Source organism: Pongo pygmaeus, chromosome 6 (genome assembly GCF_028885625.2).
Source record: "Pongo pygmaeus isolate AG05252 chromosome 6, NHGRI_mPonPyg2-v2.0_pri, whole genome shotgun sequence".
NCBI classification, from domain to species: Eukaryota; Metazoa; Chordata; class Mammalia; order Primates; family Hominidae; genus Pongo; species Pongo pygmaeus.
Window position 1 is genome coordinate 64,536,039 of NC_072379.2, and position 16,395 is coordinate 64,552,433.

A 16,395-nucleotide genomic window follows, 5' to 3' on the forward strand; every position below is an offset into this window, starting at 1 on the left:
TTTACTTTCTGTGGGCATTTTAATAAAATGTGTAAATGTGTGTCTGGGATGAGACTTGCTAAACATATTTCCTGTAAACGCCATGTCTGTCTTTATTGAAGTGCACCATGACATTTCTTTTGTTTGTTTTTATACTAACCCTGCCGGCACATTAATTCTTACCAGAAGCCAAAGTGATTTCGGGGCTTTCGCTTTCATTATGCTGTCTGCCAGGGCAGTGTTTTATAATCAGATTTGTGCGTGCGTGTGTGCGTGTGGGGGCAGGGGAGAGAGATGGGGGAGGAGCGGGCGAACTCACTGAAGTATCATTGATCACATTCCACTGTTCCCAAGACCATTTCCTAAATTGGCTGTAACTCACTGAAGGTGAACAGACCAGGGAAAATATTAAGTGCACTCAGAAAAGATTACTTTGCTAATCTGAGTTTCTAGTGCCTTTCTACAGCCGGCCAATGCAGTGCAAAACATTTGGGAATTACTGAGGATCTTTTTGCTTCTGTTGGTTTAGAACCCATTTGCAGAAAATGAGGAATCACAGCAAAGGTCGATGAGGATTTTGGGAATGAACACTTGGGATCTTGCTCTGGAATTAATGAATTTTGATTGGAGTCTATTCAATTCAATTCACGAGGTAAGTGAGGAGTGAAAAGATAAAATACAAATGCTGTTTTAACTGTGACTTCTTTGTGAAGAATATCAATGCATGCAGTGATGAAATTATGCTAGAATAACGTGGTCCAAAAGATATTTGGGGACTTGAAATATATTGAAAGACTGACTCAATTCTAAAAAAATCAGAATATGTGAGCATGCTTTTATTTGCCCCTAGTGTGAGCATATGCTTGTGTAATGTATAAATATGCTGTATTTCATGCACATAAATATATATATGTATTTGGAGATGAGGCTCTAATGGGGTTGATGAACCATTTTATCTTCGATATTGATAGGTTTATTTTTTCCATTAAGTTTATGATAGTTGTACAAGAATCATATTCATATTTATGTATGTACACACATATTCATCTTTTTACTTAAGAACATTCTACAAATTTAGACTGCATTGTAAGACTTCAAGTAATTTTTTGAAAATTTTGGATATATTTCAAGTTTTTAGGTCCATCAATTTTTCACTTGAGGACAGATTATAACATTTTTAAAAGAATAGATTGGGAAATAGCAAAATGCTACTGACGATTCATGAGTACATTTGTCCAGAGGAAACCCTCACAGGAATCAAGAGATGAAAAATGTTAGAGCCCTCTGCAACCATATGTTGCATTTGCTTCGCCATGTAGTGAAATTTTTCATTCTGAAGTGGCCTTTCCTTCTGAAGAAGGAACCTCATACCCAATTTAGAGACCCAAATGTCCTCATATTTTCTCATTAAACAGATTTCAATATTATGATCAGAATGTGAGCAAGTAGTGAATTCCTTCAGGCTAAATGACTTGTGTCTTTGAAAGTGTTAGTAGACTGGGATATATCCCTGCTTATGCAGTGGAAGAATGTAGATTACCTCTGTAAAACACACACACACACACACACACACACACACACGCACACAAACACATTTAAAAACAAACCTCTTCTATTGCTTTGCATATGATCCATCTATATAAATAGTTACTGGTCTTGTTTGCTTTCGTAAATTATTAGACCTTGCCCTAATCTCATTCTCTTTCCATTTATGGTTTGACAATGTTTTATATCAGTGGTTTTTAAAGAGCAGATACTCAGACCAGCATCATCAGCGGGACTTGGGCACTTGTTAGAAATGCAGATTTCTGGCCCTTCCACACCCCCACAGGATCAGAAGTTCTAGGGGTGGGATCCAGCAATCTGTGCTTCAGCAGTCCTCCAGGTGATCCTGATTCACACTAAAATTTGAGGACCACTGTCTTAGAGAACAGACCTGTGAGGGTCTGATGTGCACCTTAACAAATACTAGTAGTACTAGCGTTCATTTTCACTTGAATTTTTCAACGTGACAAGTTTGGGAAATTTGGGGATTCCTTTTATCCTATGATTTAAACTTCAGGATATCTTAGATTTGTATATAAAGATGTCTTCCTTACATTCTGAAAAATCACTTATATAAGGATTCTAGGTGAACATTATTGAATGAGGCACCTCTAAAACTAACTCATTTTGAATTTAATGTATTACTATTCACCATATTCTCTGTTAGCATATTAATAATATGGGAGGGACTACCTGAAGTAGCTCTTAAAATCTGACCGAGCTTTGTATCAACCATACTTTGCTATAAATAAACCCTGGCATGAATACATTTTCTTTCAGCAAGAGCTGATCTACTTCACATTCAGCAGACAGGGAAGTGGGGAACACACTGCAAACCTCAGCCTTCTACTCCAGAGATGCAATGAGGTCCAGCTTTGGGTGGCCACGGAGATTCTGCTCTGCAGCCAGCTGGGCAAGCGAGTGCAGCTGGTGAAAAAATTCATCAAAATTGCGGCTCAGTAAGTTTCTAGTGTGAGAAGTGCCATTCCTCTAGTCTTCTTGAGAGAGTACATTGTTTTTCTTTCTTTTTTTCTTATGTGATAAGGGTTGGGATATAAACGTATAATATGGAGTTAAATGACCAAATGGCTGAAAAGGTCCATTTTTGAATATTTATGTCTTTGCATTTCAAGTATTTATACCTTAAAGTAAATGTCAAAATATCAGACAGAAGCACTGTGCTCTCTGCCTCAGCACTAATAAGCAGGCAGGATGAACTACAGTGTGCCTGGGTGAGCTACAGGAGGCAAGAAAAAGGGGATGATGATTTGCAGAAGTGGGAATCAGGACCTGCTCATTGCTCCTTGAGGCCCACAGTATGAACTTTTGCGAACTCGTTCATTAGAAGGCCCTGCACTGGCTGGCCCCACCCCCTGAGCCTCATCCCTGGGTGCACCCCATGCCCTAGCCACTCTAAATGTCTGTCTCTCCCATGAGCACCATCTTCCAACCCTGAACACTTGTTGGCTTTGCCAAGAATGGCCACTTGCACCCAGCAAAATTGCTGCCATTCTTCAAGACCTCAGTCAAATATTACTTCCTTCCTGAAGTTACCCCTGATTTTCAAATGCAGGGGTACTACTTCTGCTACTGCCTCTACTTCCCCTCTGCACAGATATGCTTTTTACCTTCTGAAAACTTATTATATTTATTAAATTTATCTGTTTATATAGGATTTCTTCACTAGGCTGTGTTCGCTTTCAAAGAACAGGGGCTTATTTCTTATCAATCATTATACCTGGGTGCGTGGTACAGAACTTGGTAAATAGCAATGACTCAGTTAATGTTGAATGAAATTTTAGTAACTTGCTAGGAGCATCTCTTAAAATACCAGATTCATATCAAGGGTCTGTTCTTTGGACAGCTCCCCAGCAGAAGCAGGGAGCATGAATCAAAATCTTCCCCAGCTCCTTTTACTTCCTGGGCTTCCAGTTTTATTTCTCCTTTGTCTTCCAAAGTAGTTTTTATATCAAACAGTTTTCAAGTACATGTCAGTGCAGCATATTCAGAAACTATATATTGATCACTTATATCTACAGATGTGTACAAGATAGTGTGGGGAAATCAGACTGAGTCTACACACAGTTCCTGCCTTTGTGAGGCTTGCAGTGTGTCAGTGGGTAATTCTATATCTCAGCTGGCTCCTGTGCAAAATAGAATGGGAGAATGCCCTAGAAGAAGATCTAAGTCTGTTGAGGCTTTAGAGGAGCGAGAGCTCATACCCCAAGGGTGTGGGAAGCAGGATCAGGAAAACATTGGTGAAGCAAGTTGCCTTTGAATCTATTTGAATTCTGGATGGGATGTGACAGGTAGGAATTCAAAAGAATACACTCTCTGTGGGAGGCCAACTCAGTGGAGACAGTGAAGCAGAGCCTGTGGTTAGAGACAGTAACCTCTTCTGATTTAGAGTGGAGGGGGATTTGTAAGAAAGTTGTGGGAGAATGATCTGCAAAGACAGAGGGGACCACATTGTAAAATATCTTGAATTTCATATTGAAGGGTTTGAACTGAATTGAGAAGGGAGAAGGGATTTTTTGAAAGTTTTTGGGTGGGAGACATGATCAGAGTTATCTTTCAGGAAGGTTGGTCTGAAACTAGTACATTGAACTATAGCAAAGAGACCCCAAGAGTAGGATAATTTTTCTTAGGCAAGAAGAGACCATGGAGATTCCTGACCTGGTATTTGGTGTGACTGGGCGTGGAAGGATAGATAACAAGATATGCCTAAATCTTATTGATTGCTTTTATGGTGAATGCTTTTTTAAAAAAAATTGGCCATTGTGTTCCAAAATGACTTGTAAAATTCCTAAAGGTGAGGCTCTTTTGGGTAAAAAGCTTTCTTATAAATGCTAATTATGTGGATAAGTGGGAAATTAATGTTCCAAGGAGTAAGATGACACCACCCAGCTCAGTTCCCACTATAAGATTATATCTATCCTCAGGGAAATGAAATATATTCACATCTTCTCCATATGGCCCCATGCTCTTGAATGCTTTATGGTAGTGGTCTCTATCCCTAACCCATGGAATAGAATGCCAACAGAAACATAAAGTTAAATTCCCTGTAATCATGCTAGTAGGAATAACCAAGGGAAAATAGGAATTTCCACAATCATGAAGCGTTTTTCCTGCCTGAGGCATCCTATTTGCATATTCATGTTTCCCCTCCTTCTCACCATCCCCATCCCCCACCTCTGTGAATTGAGTGGATTTTATTTCCTCACACAAAGACAAAAGGAGTGTTTGCTGAACTGGAATGTTTAGTGTCAGACAGTCTGTTCTTATCATGGAATGAATGACCCTCCTTAACAGAGGATTCCAGCCTGGAATGGCATCTAATATTTGCACTGTATCAATTTGTCTTCTCCAGAAAGTATGTCTGTATGAATTCCTTTTTTTTCTTAACAGATTTAGATGTTAGTTATATGTGTGTTTTTATGGGTTTTTTTCCTTAAAATATGACTAAAAGAGAAAGCTATATGGACCAGGAAAATTGTTCATGAGGAGCTAAAAGATAAAAAGATGGGAATTCTAAGATTTCACATAGATAAATTAAGCTCAATAAAAAGTAGAATAATAGACATCTTTATAATGAATAATGATAAAACCATTTCTCCAGAAGTTCTTGTTTTCTACTTCAGCAAATGCTGTTTGAAAGGTTTGTTGTGTACTAGGAACCTGGGTGATGGGCAGAATGTAAAAATGATTAGACATATGCTGTAGCCTTAAGGAACCTACTATCTAGCAGAGATTGCATAAGCAGTGGGGCCTCCATCATATCCTAAGGTGAAGGGACCCAGGGGTAAGAGAGACTTCCAACTGGAGCTTCCAGCAGGGGGATGGAGCAGTTCTCACTGACCACAAGAGCCTCTGCAGAGGAGGCTGGTATTTCAAAACATCAACTCAGGAGAGGGCACTAACTCAAGTCTGTTCTAGCTGGTGGGAACGCTCAGGGTTGTGAAGAGTCAGAAAAAGTAAAATGAGGCAAGTGAACAGCAGGAGGAAGGGCAGTCACCATGTGAAAGCAGTGATTCTCAAATGCAGGTAGGTTTCCCAGTCACAGACTGGGAGGTATCTTATTATAGTTTATTCATGGAATATACCAAGCAGGGTCTACCCAGGAGAAAGTTGGCAAAAAACCACATAAGGGGTCACTTGGATGAAGGTACAGGGCCTCACAATTACCAAGGAACTGATGGCAGAGCCAAAAGCTGGACAGGAGGACCATGAGAGGGACAGACCATGCCCAGTGGAGGCTCAGCAGCAAGCTGCCTGCGAGATGTGTGTCCACCCCAGATACCTTCGGCATGAGGTGTGGAGGCAACACGGCCTTTCTAGGTTCCACTGTTCTGGGGATGGAACTTCTAGAATGCCCCCAGGCCTGAGCCTTCCTTGCTTGGAGCCATGTGCAGCTGGACTCAGGCAGTACCTAACCTGTGAGGCCAGCTCTGGGCAGGCCAGTGTAGGCAGGGCCTGCCAGAGCACAGCTGCTGTGGGTCTCCCTACTTACTCCACAGCTCAGCTTATTCTCCTGATTCTGAACTAGGTGATCTCATACACTATGTATGCAACTGGGAATCGGTATAGCTTTAGGGGACAGCGGTTTGTAATATGTATCGAGAACCTTTAATGTCTTCACAGCTTTTGACCAATCATGGAATGACTGGAAGTCCAACGTAATGGGAAAAAAATCACAAATACAGTAAAAAGTTGTATATACAAGAAATTTATTCCAGCATTCTGTGTAACAGGGAAAATTGAAAATCATTGTCCACAATAGAGGAATAAATTATGTACTATGCTCTTTTGATAAAATATTACATAGCTGTTAATGATAGTAAATAATCCATAGTATATAATATAACATGGTATTTAACTGAAGAAGCAGGCAAGATCTGCACTATTCCCAGATTCCATGTGAGACATTGGTGGAGAGGTCAGAAGGGATGGCATCTGAGGGAAGCTAAACAAACATCACAAGTCCCCTGATACACACTCTGCTTACTGCTAAGTAGTTCATATTTTTTCATAGTAAACGATCAAGGGAGGGTAATTTTTTTTTATTATTTTAAAGCCCTATCTCAGAGAGGTTGTTTTCTAATGCTCTCCAGATAAAGGAGTGCCTGGAATTCACAGGCTATTCTGGCTGCCCTGAAATCCCGAGCTCCCGCTGCCATTCCAAGCCCTTTTAGCTGGCTTTGGAAATTAGTGGAATATTGACCAGTTAAGTCTCTGGGCATGATTGATGTTATGCAGAGTGGATAGCCTCATGAAATGAATGGAGCTCAACATGATCTTATTTTGCATTTCATTTCCTTGTTTAACTGAGAAATGTGGAACAGTATTCCCATTAATATATGCCATATTTAAAATATATACATATTATAGTAGCTGTTTTGTTGGTAGCAAAGAAAATGTGCCTAAATATAATGGGAGGGGGAGCTTAGACCTGTGAGGTGAGAAGGGCTTGTCTGTCAAAGAATGAAAAAACGTGTTTTGATGAAGGAGTCAGGACTAGTGAACTGTTAAAAGGAGAGTGGGGCATATATAAAGAAACATGAATTTAAAAGAGTGCTCAGCTGAAATTGTAAATGCACACAACATAGGTAAAAAAGGAGGAATCTTGTGAAATATGAGGAGGGTGTCAAGAGTACAGATCTTTTCCTTTAGGTAAGGGTGAGCTGAGGCGTTTGGCATCATTTCTTTGGCATTAGAGACAGCTGAAGGGCAGTAAGAGGTACGTAGGCTGTAGAGCAGAATTCTTGAGCTCTGTGGCCTAGGAGAGTCTTTTCAGCTTTATCTTTTGTGATTATCTGGGGAAAGAATGTTTCCTCAAAGTGTCCTCTACTCTCTTTTATAGCTGCAAAGCCCAGAGAAACCTGAATTCTTTCTTTGCCATTGTGATGGGTCTCAACACTGCTTCTGTCAGTCGACTGTCGCAGACCTGGGAGGTGAGCCTTGGAGTCCCATGGTGAGGGGCACATAAAATGGAAATAAAGTAACTTACATGGATTAAATGAGATAAGTACTACTAAACTAAAAATGTTTGAAAGTCATATGTCAAGGTGGTAGGGATCTTTTTGATCAAATGGTCTTTAAACGGTTGTATAATGTGTCTGAACTAGATAAAAATGGTAACGTGCTCCCCAGCTGGAATTAGTCTTCCCCTCTGTCCTGCCTGATAGTGCAGTTCTCGTTCCAGGCTGGTCCCCGCAGTCTCCCTGCATGATGATGTGTGCTCAGAAGTGCGTTTGCTGTGATGCTAATGAGTTTAAGCTTCAAGGCCTCTCACTTGCAGGGCCCCTGGCAATGTGTTCACGTGGATGATGTGTATTTTTGTAAAATTTGTGAAAGCAAAGTAATTTTATATTCTTTTTCTTAAAGAGGATCCACAAAACGTTCTAAAGTTTCAGACCTCCCACATCCTGGCTCTGCATGCTGAAGGCTGTTTGGGTTCTGAGATGCAGAGGCCCACTCAAGTTCGCACAAGGTCTGACGTGTGGACTGCGACATTCATGTGGGAAGACCTGAAACTGGGGATACCCCTAAACTTAGCCAGACACAGACGCAGGACTCTGCCTCACTCATGGTCCCCTCACCATCCTTCCTTGGGCTTTTGTTTCCTTTGCTCTCCTTTCCTTCCTGACTGGCTACCTCCCTATGTACCATTTCTCCCCTCATCATTGCTCTTTAAGCATCATGCCTCTCCCTCTAGCCTGCGTGTGGCTCACTGTGGTCTCCTCAGCCTCCCTCACAGTCCTCTCAGATTTAGTTCCTACCACTGACTGTGCCATTCTCTTCATGGTTCCCAACTCAAACTCCTACAAGAGAAAAGCTGATAGGCCAGCTGTCTTTTTCTCGGAATAGGTCTCTGGGCAACCTGTGTATTCGCTTTCTTTCAGTCAGGGGTCATACCCTGAAAGAATGCACTGTGCTGACCCAAGGGTCAGAGTCAGTCCCCCTTAAAGGGACCCAAAAGAAAAAAAATGAAAGCCCCGCTTGCTCTGCTTAAGCAAACAAGACCTTCACACACAAAGCAAGATGAAAGACATGGGTGACAGATGCCACGATTCATTAGAGTAGGAGGAAAACAAATGGCTGGCAAGGGTCAGTGGGGAGTGAATTTGAATTAAACCTTGAATGAAACTGATTTGGAAAAATTGAGAGGAGAAATAACTCAATTAGATTCAACCAGCTTATGTTTAATCTGTGCATTGACTGCCTGCTACGTGCAGAACACTGCATCAGTGCCATGGCAGACAGGAGATGGCTACATGAGAACTGAGCATGCCTGTGATGACAGAAGTCTTGGACCAGGGCAGAGCAAGTGGAGGGACTCATTCTGCCTCTGGGTAGCTGAGAAAACTCGAATGAGAAGCCTCAAGCTGCAGGGCCTTCGAGGTCCTGCAGTTACTGGAGTTACTGGAGTGTGGGGATGGGCATCACAGGCAGAGGTGACCACAGGATCTCCAGGTCTGGTGACTGGATGAATGGAAAGTGATCACACTTCCCAAATAGATAATACAGGAAAAGAAATAGATCAGAGGTCAGCAGACTGCTTTGGTAAAGGGCCAGCGAGGAAAAATGTTTAGGTTGTGCAGGCCACATGGTCTCTGTTGCAGCTGCTCAACTCTGCCATTGGAGTGAAAGAGCAGCTGTAGTACGTGCCTGAATGAAGGGGCATGGCAGCAATCCAATAAAACTTGACCTCCTAAAAGTAGCTCATGGCTGGATTTGTTCCGTGGCTGATCTCTGATCACTTAGTTCGACTTCGGACATGTTGGATTTGAGGTGCCACTGGGACATTTGTGAGGGATGTCCCACAGACTAAGGTGGGCAGCTTAGAAGAAAGATTGGAATCAGTTGCAAATATCTCCATTTTGTGTCTTCTCATTTAATTTGTCCTCTGTTCATTGGGGGGTGTGTGTGTGTGTGCATGTGTGTGTGTGTGTGTGTGTGTGTGTGTGTGTGTAGTTTCCAAACAGATTAAACTGCCCATTTCCTGAGATAAACTGAGTCCAGATTCAAAATTATCACATTGAAAAAATCTATCTCTAAATAATGTAAAAGTCTAATTATTGTAGGAGTTGCCTCATTGTTTTGATTCCTTTTAGAAACAAAAAATCCCAGAAATATCTTCTTATACTTTGTTGTTAGTGTTAATAGCTGGCATTTGTTAAGTACCAGCCAAGGACCATGTACTTTTCATGAGTGGTCTCTACATCCTCAGCTGAAGAAACAGATCCGAGAGCTTGCTGACTCACACCAAGCCACATAGCTAGAAAGGGCAGTCAGAGTTCAAACTCAGGCTGCCTTTAAATATGTGCTGTTTACCACAAAAGATTACTAAGTCAATATTGAAAGGCACCCAATTTTTTACTTAGCCATGTTAAAAGCAGGCTGGAACATTCCAGGCCCTTCTTCCTTAGGCCTGAATTTTTATTTGGGAGGATGGCCTGTTTCCATCCCATGTCACTTTGCATGGTACCTGTTATGGCTGAGCTCTTCAGTTCATTGATTCCACTCATTAAAGTGCAGGCTTCGTCACTTAAGGTCCTCCTGGCCCTTCGCTATTTAGCCCGATGCTGTGAAATAAAATTACATCATCTATGCTAAAAATGTCAGCCAACATAATTATTTCCCACTCAGGAAGACTATTAAGAAGATGAGAGCATTTGTCAAAGGTAGGATATGGAACTGAAGTCTAAGTTTTTATTAAATGACCGACCAGTATGTGGAATATCTAACCAACTAGATTCCTGAATCATGTGGCTGTTATTTTAAGCTGTTTTAAGCAGCATTCCTAAGGAAGATCACATTAAAGGGATGATGAAAATTGTATAATGAGAAGCCATCAGGATAGAACAGATGATAGAGGTATTTATGTTCAGAAGTGTGACACAGATAAACAACGTAATGAAAACTCCCTTCGATGCCTCTGAAAATAACCAACTTCTGTGACCTTCTGTTTTTTGTTTGTGTTTGTTTTTTAGAAAATCCCTGGGAAGTTTAAGAAACTTTTCTCTGAACTTGAAAGTTTAACAGTAAGTAGTTGAGCCAAAGGGGACTTATTCTTTAAAATAATTGCTAGGGTCTAGTTTCTTTCTACATTATAGTGGTTGGTATTTGTACTCTACCGTGTCAGGTAGCCAAGACTAGTTTACTTGTATATGAAACTGTAGCTTTGCTTCTTATGGAGGGAAGCAAGTTGACAGTTAATGCTTCTTCCTCTCCTTCTAAAAAGGTAGTGAAAATAATCCTTTTAGTGTGATTTTTTCAGAAGGCAGACTTTTAAGTATAGTCCATTTCAAAGCCTGCAAAATTAATCAGTATAAATTTAGCATGCAATTAGTGTCTCATGCATTATTCTTTTTCCCTTTTCTCCTTTTTACAATTTCTTAGATTAAGATTTTTAAAAATTATAGTTTCTTTTTAGAATACAATAAAACAGTATCCTCTTGTTTTTTCTGCATTGTCTGTGCGTTACAAGGACAGATTTTCTTGGTGGTGTATCTAACAAGAGACTTTGGGTTAACTCATGATATAAATTATGCAGAAGAAACTGTACTTAAAGGATCTCTTTGAGGAAAATAATAGGACAATCAAAAGATGTCTCTCATGTGCGGTCATTTCCCTTTATTGTAAACCAATAACTTGAGTTTCATTCATTGCTTAGATTTCCTGCCCTAATTTAGTGAGTTTATTCTCCTAGGAAACCTTTATCTACTTTGTTCTTAGGAGGAATCTCTCTATATCTAAGTCATGTTCAAATTGTGTAGCAAAAGTGGATTTAGAATTGTTTCTATAGCACATTGATTTTTCTTTCTCTTTGTAATCTGCTTGGTTCGGCAGGATCCTTCCCTAAATCACAAAGCCTACAGAGATGCATTCAAAAAGATGAAGCCACCAAAAATCCCTTTCATGCCCTTATTGCTTAAAGGTAATGATTTTCTATCTCTTATGCCATGTAATTTCATCTTTCAGAAATTTATTACTCTAACTATTGAGGGCAAAAAAGGGACTCTCATTTTGTCTCTTTACAGTTATTTTGACATTCAGACCTAATTGTGTTTCCTTGTGATTGTTTTTCAAATAGCCGATTATTTTTGAGATACCTAGAATACGTAATTGTGTTTGAGCAGACACCAAAGCATTTTCACTTGACTCACAAAACTTGGCACTGGAAACATTTCTGTTTTTCTTTTACTTTACTTCTAAGCCCTGTATTATTTTCTTTGAGCCAACAATCCACCAAATTCAACCAAGAATAAGGCTGGCATAAAGAACCCAAATGGTGATCAATCATGTTCTATTTTTGCAACCTAAACTTAAGAGACGCAGCCCACAATTTGCTGTTGTATGAGAAGTACCTTTGGTCAATACAAGCAATATAGCTTTTGAAAAGTGTTGTTGGAGAAGTGTACTTCCTTTCTTCAGGAGTGGAATTGAGTTGGGAAAGTATTTGATAGCTGCAAGTTACTCCACTGACCACTCGCCACTAAGCACCAAATAATTCATCATGAAACATGTTAGTTAAATTTATTGATGAGATCTCAGTGATCTCTCTTTCAAACCGAGGGGATTAATAAAAGGAAACTCTTTTTAATCTGGTGTATACCCCTGACATTCAGTGTAAATCTTTACCTGTATGCTTCCAGGGAAAGGGAGTTTGGGCATTATCATTGGCCATATTTTGATTCCTTCAAGGGGTTTTGTAGGAATACTCTTTCATCCAGCCTCTTCTCTTCAGAGGCTTGTAACTTCTGCTGAGCCAGGCCCCGATGGCTGGACCCATACACGTGATTCTGGAAATCAGCTGTGTGGGAACTGAATTGCTGGTTGGCCTGGCCATCCTCATTCCCCACTTCCTCCCATTGCCACCACCCCCCACGCCCCTCGAATACCCAATAAAGCTGGCATTTCCTCTTCAGCTTCTCTCAAGAACAGCCAGAGCTTGGAAAATTATTGTGAGTTGCTGTACATCATGCAGCTACTCACTGAGTCTTCCTTCATCAACTATGAAGCAGGAATCTCTGTGAAACAAGAATATAATATTAGGACAATGGAGATAGATATGCATAGATGCTTCATCCAAGCCGAAAATATTCTGTTAAATACAAATGTGTGAAATAAAGAGACACTGTGGTGCCCAAATAATAATTTAAAAGTTTATTTGACTCTTCATATTTATTTGCTTTTAAGAGAAGGTCTGTGCTTTTTATTTGTGGAATAAAATATCTTCAATTAGAGGGTGGGAGGTGGCAGGTGGGAAGTAACACTTGGGATCATTTAGACACAAATAAAGACAATAGAAAGCAGGACCGATGTAGGAAGGAATTGATTGTAGGAAGAAAAAATTTTGAAACAACACATACTTTTAAGGTAATGAGAAATTAGTTGACAATATTTCTTTAACTTAATTAGATATGAACAGAGCCTTCTGCCATATATTAGTGGTTTCCCCCCAAAATATTTAGTGCAGTCAAGTGTCTCACATTTTAGCTCAGATGCAATTTTCTGCTCTGCTGAGTTTATCGAGACCTCTGTTGGCAGCAAGACAAATTTCCCTTTTTCTACTGAAAACACATTTACTCATTTCAAAAGAATAAGAAATAAACATTTGTTATTTTCTTATTAGAAGCTTCCTTGAATTTAAATAAGCACTTAGTTTTCCTTTGTCTTAATTTTTTGTCATTATAAAAACATATAGTATTAGTACTTCATTGTACTTAAAGTTACTGTTTTTGTCTGAAATAATTTCCAAGGAAAATGTGATGAAAATATAAAACGTGTATATTATGCCTAAGATGAGACATTTTGGCAAAAATATACAACATTAATTCTTAGGCTTTTTTAATCACATAATTTAAAGTTTCAATGAACTATTTTAGAACAACCAACTTAGTTTTTAATGAAAGCTCTTTGTCTCCCCCTCTCTTGTGCCTCCTACTTTGAGTAGCTTTTAATTAGAAAAATGGGACCAAATTGAACTCCTTGGTGTTTAGGAAGGATTAGGCCCCCCATATTGCGTTTTTTGAAAGTCAGTTCCCAGTAAGCCTGCAGATTATCAATTAAGTGGATTACCCGAGGATCCTTCCAGCCCTCAGTCTTCCTCTTTCTTATTTGAATTTCTTGCCTTTTGATGTACTTTCCCCTTACTGTGGTGTGGAATCTTGGTCAGAAAGGGATGAATGGGAAACACTAAGTGCTGGGGAGAAGACCCAGCTGAGCTAAGGATCTAAGGAGTCGTAGATCATGTGCTATTTTTGGAGACGGAGTGAATCATCTAGTTGTTTGAGGATAAACTGGGGTTCCTGTGGTGGGTTTCATGTATGTGTCTTAGAGTGGAGTTTATTGTTGCAGATTTGTGTGGGGCTCTGAAGGGAAGGAATTTTGGGACTCTTGGATGTTTCTTCCTCCTCTTCCACTTGCAATCTCTTCAAAGTCATTTCATTGAGCAGTTCTATTTCAGGAGATGTTTGGGGTGTGTTCAGGTGTCTCCAGGTGAAAGAGGTCTGGCAGTTGCTCATTTCTCATACCCCAAAACTGCTTCTTGTCCCATGACTTAAATTCTGACATCTTAGTTTTTTTCAGCCCAACCTCTCATTTGTTTCTCTCTCATACCTTCCGTGTCATGCACCTGCCATTCAACTGCATCGAAACCTGTAGCCAGTTGAACTCTTCCCTTTCTCCCGGGCTGCAGCACCTTCCAGCCTGTCTCCCCTCTCACCTGGCCAGCACCCTTGGCACCTTCCCTGCCTTATGCTTAGACAGTACCAGCCTGACAGGCCCTGGCCCCTCAGTAGAGCCGCCATACACTCTACTGAGAGCTAAGAGTGAGAGGGACTACCTAGGAAGAGGAGAGATTGACAGCAGGAGGGACTGCCTGAAGGGAGTGAGGAGGGAAGCACTTTCAGTGTTGCAGGGGCAGCTCATGTGTTATAAATTGAGCAGGTTGACTGCACCTGATAGCAAGAAAAGCCAAGTCCTTTCCACTTGAGGTGCCTGGAAAGGCACAGTGGTGAGGGGGAGTCAGCCTCCCTTTGTTTGAATTCTGGCTCTGACACATATAGCTGTGAGCATGGGTTAGCCATAGACGTCCTTGAGGCCTTAGTTTCTTCACAGGCTTACCTCCTAGAATTTACCTTATGAGTTAACGCAGCTAAAGCTCTTTAGAGCCATGTCTAACACTGTTAATAAATGTAAGATGTCATTATTGCCACTGCCCTCCTCATCATCCCTAGGAAGAGGGGTGAGGGGCAGGTGAGGGATAAACCTGTAATGCAGGGGAAATGGACTAAGCCACTCTGAGAAGCTGTTTGAAATCTGGAATTCTTGGAGAGTTAGTAGAGGCCAGACCTTCAGGTGGTGTTTAATGTAGACAGAGTGTGCACAGGTTTGCATTTGCTACACAGAAAAGGTAAAACCTGTGTTGACTTCTCTTTTCTAAATACCGTGTCACGGAATGAAAGCTTGTAATTATTTTCTGAAAGCAAAATTTCAAAAGATAATAAAATAACCAGAGAGTTTGTCAGGAGACTGTGTAATTAGTTGTGAATCATTTTCCTACTAGGACATCAGTTTACAAGCAAAAAAAAAAAAAAAAAAATAGGAAAAGGAAAAGAAGCTTATGAAAACATTTCAGTCCACACTGGAAGCTGTGTATAACACCTTGAGGAGAGGGTTGCATCAGTGTGTGCTGGAACTGTGTAACTAGTGTCACCTCCTGGTGATAGTAAAAACTTTGTGGCCCAGAGTTTTGGTGGCAGGTTTTAGGAGCACCTATGTCATAATTACCCTGTAGGCACCAGCAGAATAAAAGTCCTGATTAAAAGCAAATACGTTCATTTTGTATTTATAGGAGTTTTTAAGACAGTCTTTTCCCCTCTTTTCTATCAGGTTATTTTTACAAGATTTTTGAAGGCTGTTTTTATTTGGTTGGTTCTCCATGTCTGTAATATAACATGATTATTTGCACATGCTTTAAATTTTAGTATATTTCTTTTTGTGATACTTGTCTGTGAGGATTCCCTGATACTCAGTCATCCACCCTCTGATCCGATTATGGCTAAGTCATCCACTCTCAGAGCTTCAGTTGCTACTTTATTTAATGTAACTAATTTCCAAATCTATATGTCTTGAGGAGGCACTCTTTTGTTTACTGCAGCCAGCAGGAGATATTTAATGAATATCCTCACTCATTTAAATGCAGTGAGCCTCAAACCAAATTTAACTTTCTCTTCCTCTGAAAATGCACTTTCATTGTACTTTCCTCCTTTTATTTTCGTCAGTGATGCTTGCTTTCTACTAGTCGAATGGGGCCAGACATCTTGATATTTTCAAGCCTGCCTCTTTCCTCACTTATTTCTGGTACACAATCAGACATCAACTTTGGGAACCAAAAATTTAAATTTAAACATCTAAATCTATATCTTAACTAGTAGTTTTAAGTAAAGCAGGTCCCATACACTTTGCCAGGGATTTGTAAAAAGCAAACGCATACTTAATAAAATCCTGTTGTTTCTGGGTATTCAGTCCTTTTCTGCTCAGTCTTCTGACTTAAACACATAATGGAATAATTAAGTTATAGACTAACTTTAGTTTATATTAAGCAGATTGAAGTCAAACACTTCATTATGAGTGCAAAATATATACTTTCAGTAAGGTTACACTGTTTTTCCACACACACATATACACACACATAAATTATGCATTTTTACATCAAATAACACATAAATCCAATTTCAAATTGCCTCTCCAAGTGCATGGAATGATCCATAATGTTTAGGAAAAATGAATAAGTTGCATTGTACCTAGACCTCTTCAGCCCTGACTCATGATCCATTCCTAATGATACATACATCTTTTTGT

General features: G+C 40.1%; 1 protein-coding gene across 2 annotated transcripts in view; it reads left to right on the forward strand.

Moving 5' to 3' along the window:
- RAPGEF5 (Rap guanine nucleotide exchange factor 5) overlaps window positions 1-16,395 on the forward strand; it is a 239,890-nt gene that overhangs the window by 210,698 nt on the left and 12,797 nt on the right. The window contains exons 9-14 of one of the 2 annotated variants that reach the window (XM_054495021.2): window positions 509-631; window positions 2,305-2,483; window positions 7,385-7,475; window positions 10,518-10,568; window positions 11,377-11,464; window positions 12,456-16,363. In XM_054495021.2, the coding sequence (XP_054350996.1) occupies window positions 509-631; window positions 2,305-2,483; window positions 7,385-7,475; window positions 10,518-10,568; window positions 11,377-11,464; window positions 12,456-12,652 (729 nt within the window). In that variant the 3' untranslated portion in view covers window positions 12,653-16,363. Of the gene's footprint in view, window positions 1-508; window positions 632-2,304; window positions 2,484-7,384; window positions 7,476-10,517; window positions 10,569-11,376; window positions 11,465-12,455; window positions 16,364-16,395 lie in introns of those variants that run through there. The other variant, XM_054495020.2, reaches the window with a different exon arrangement.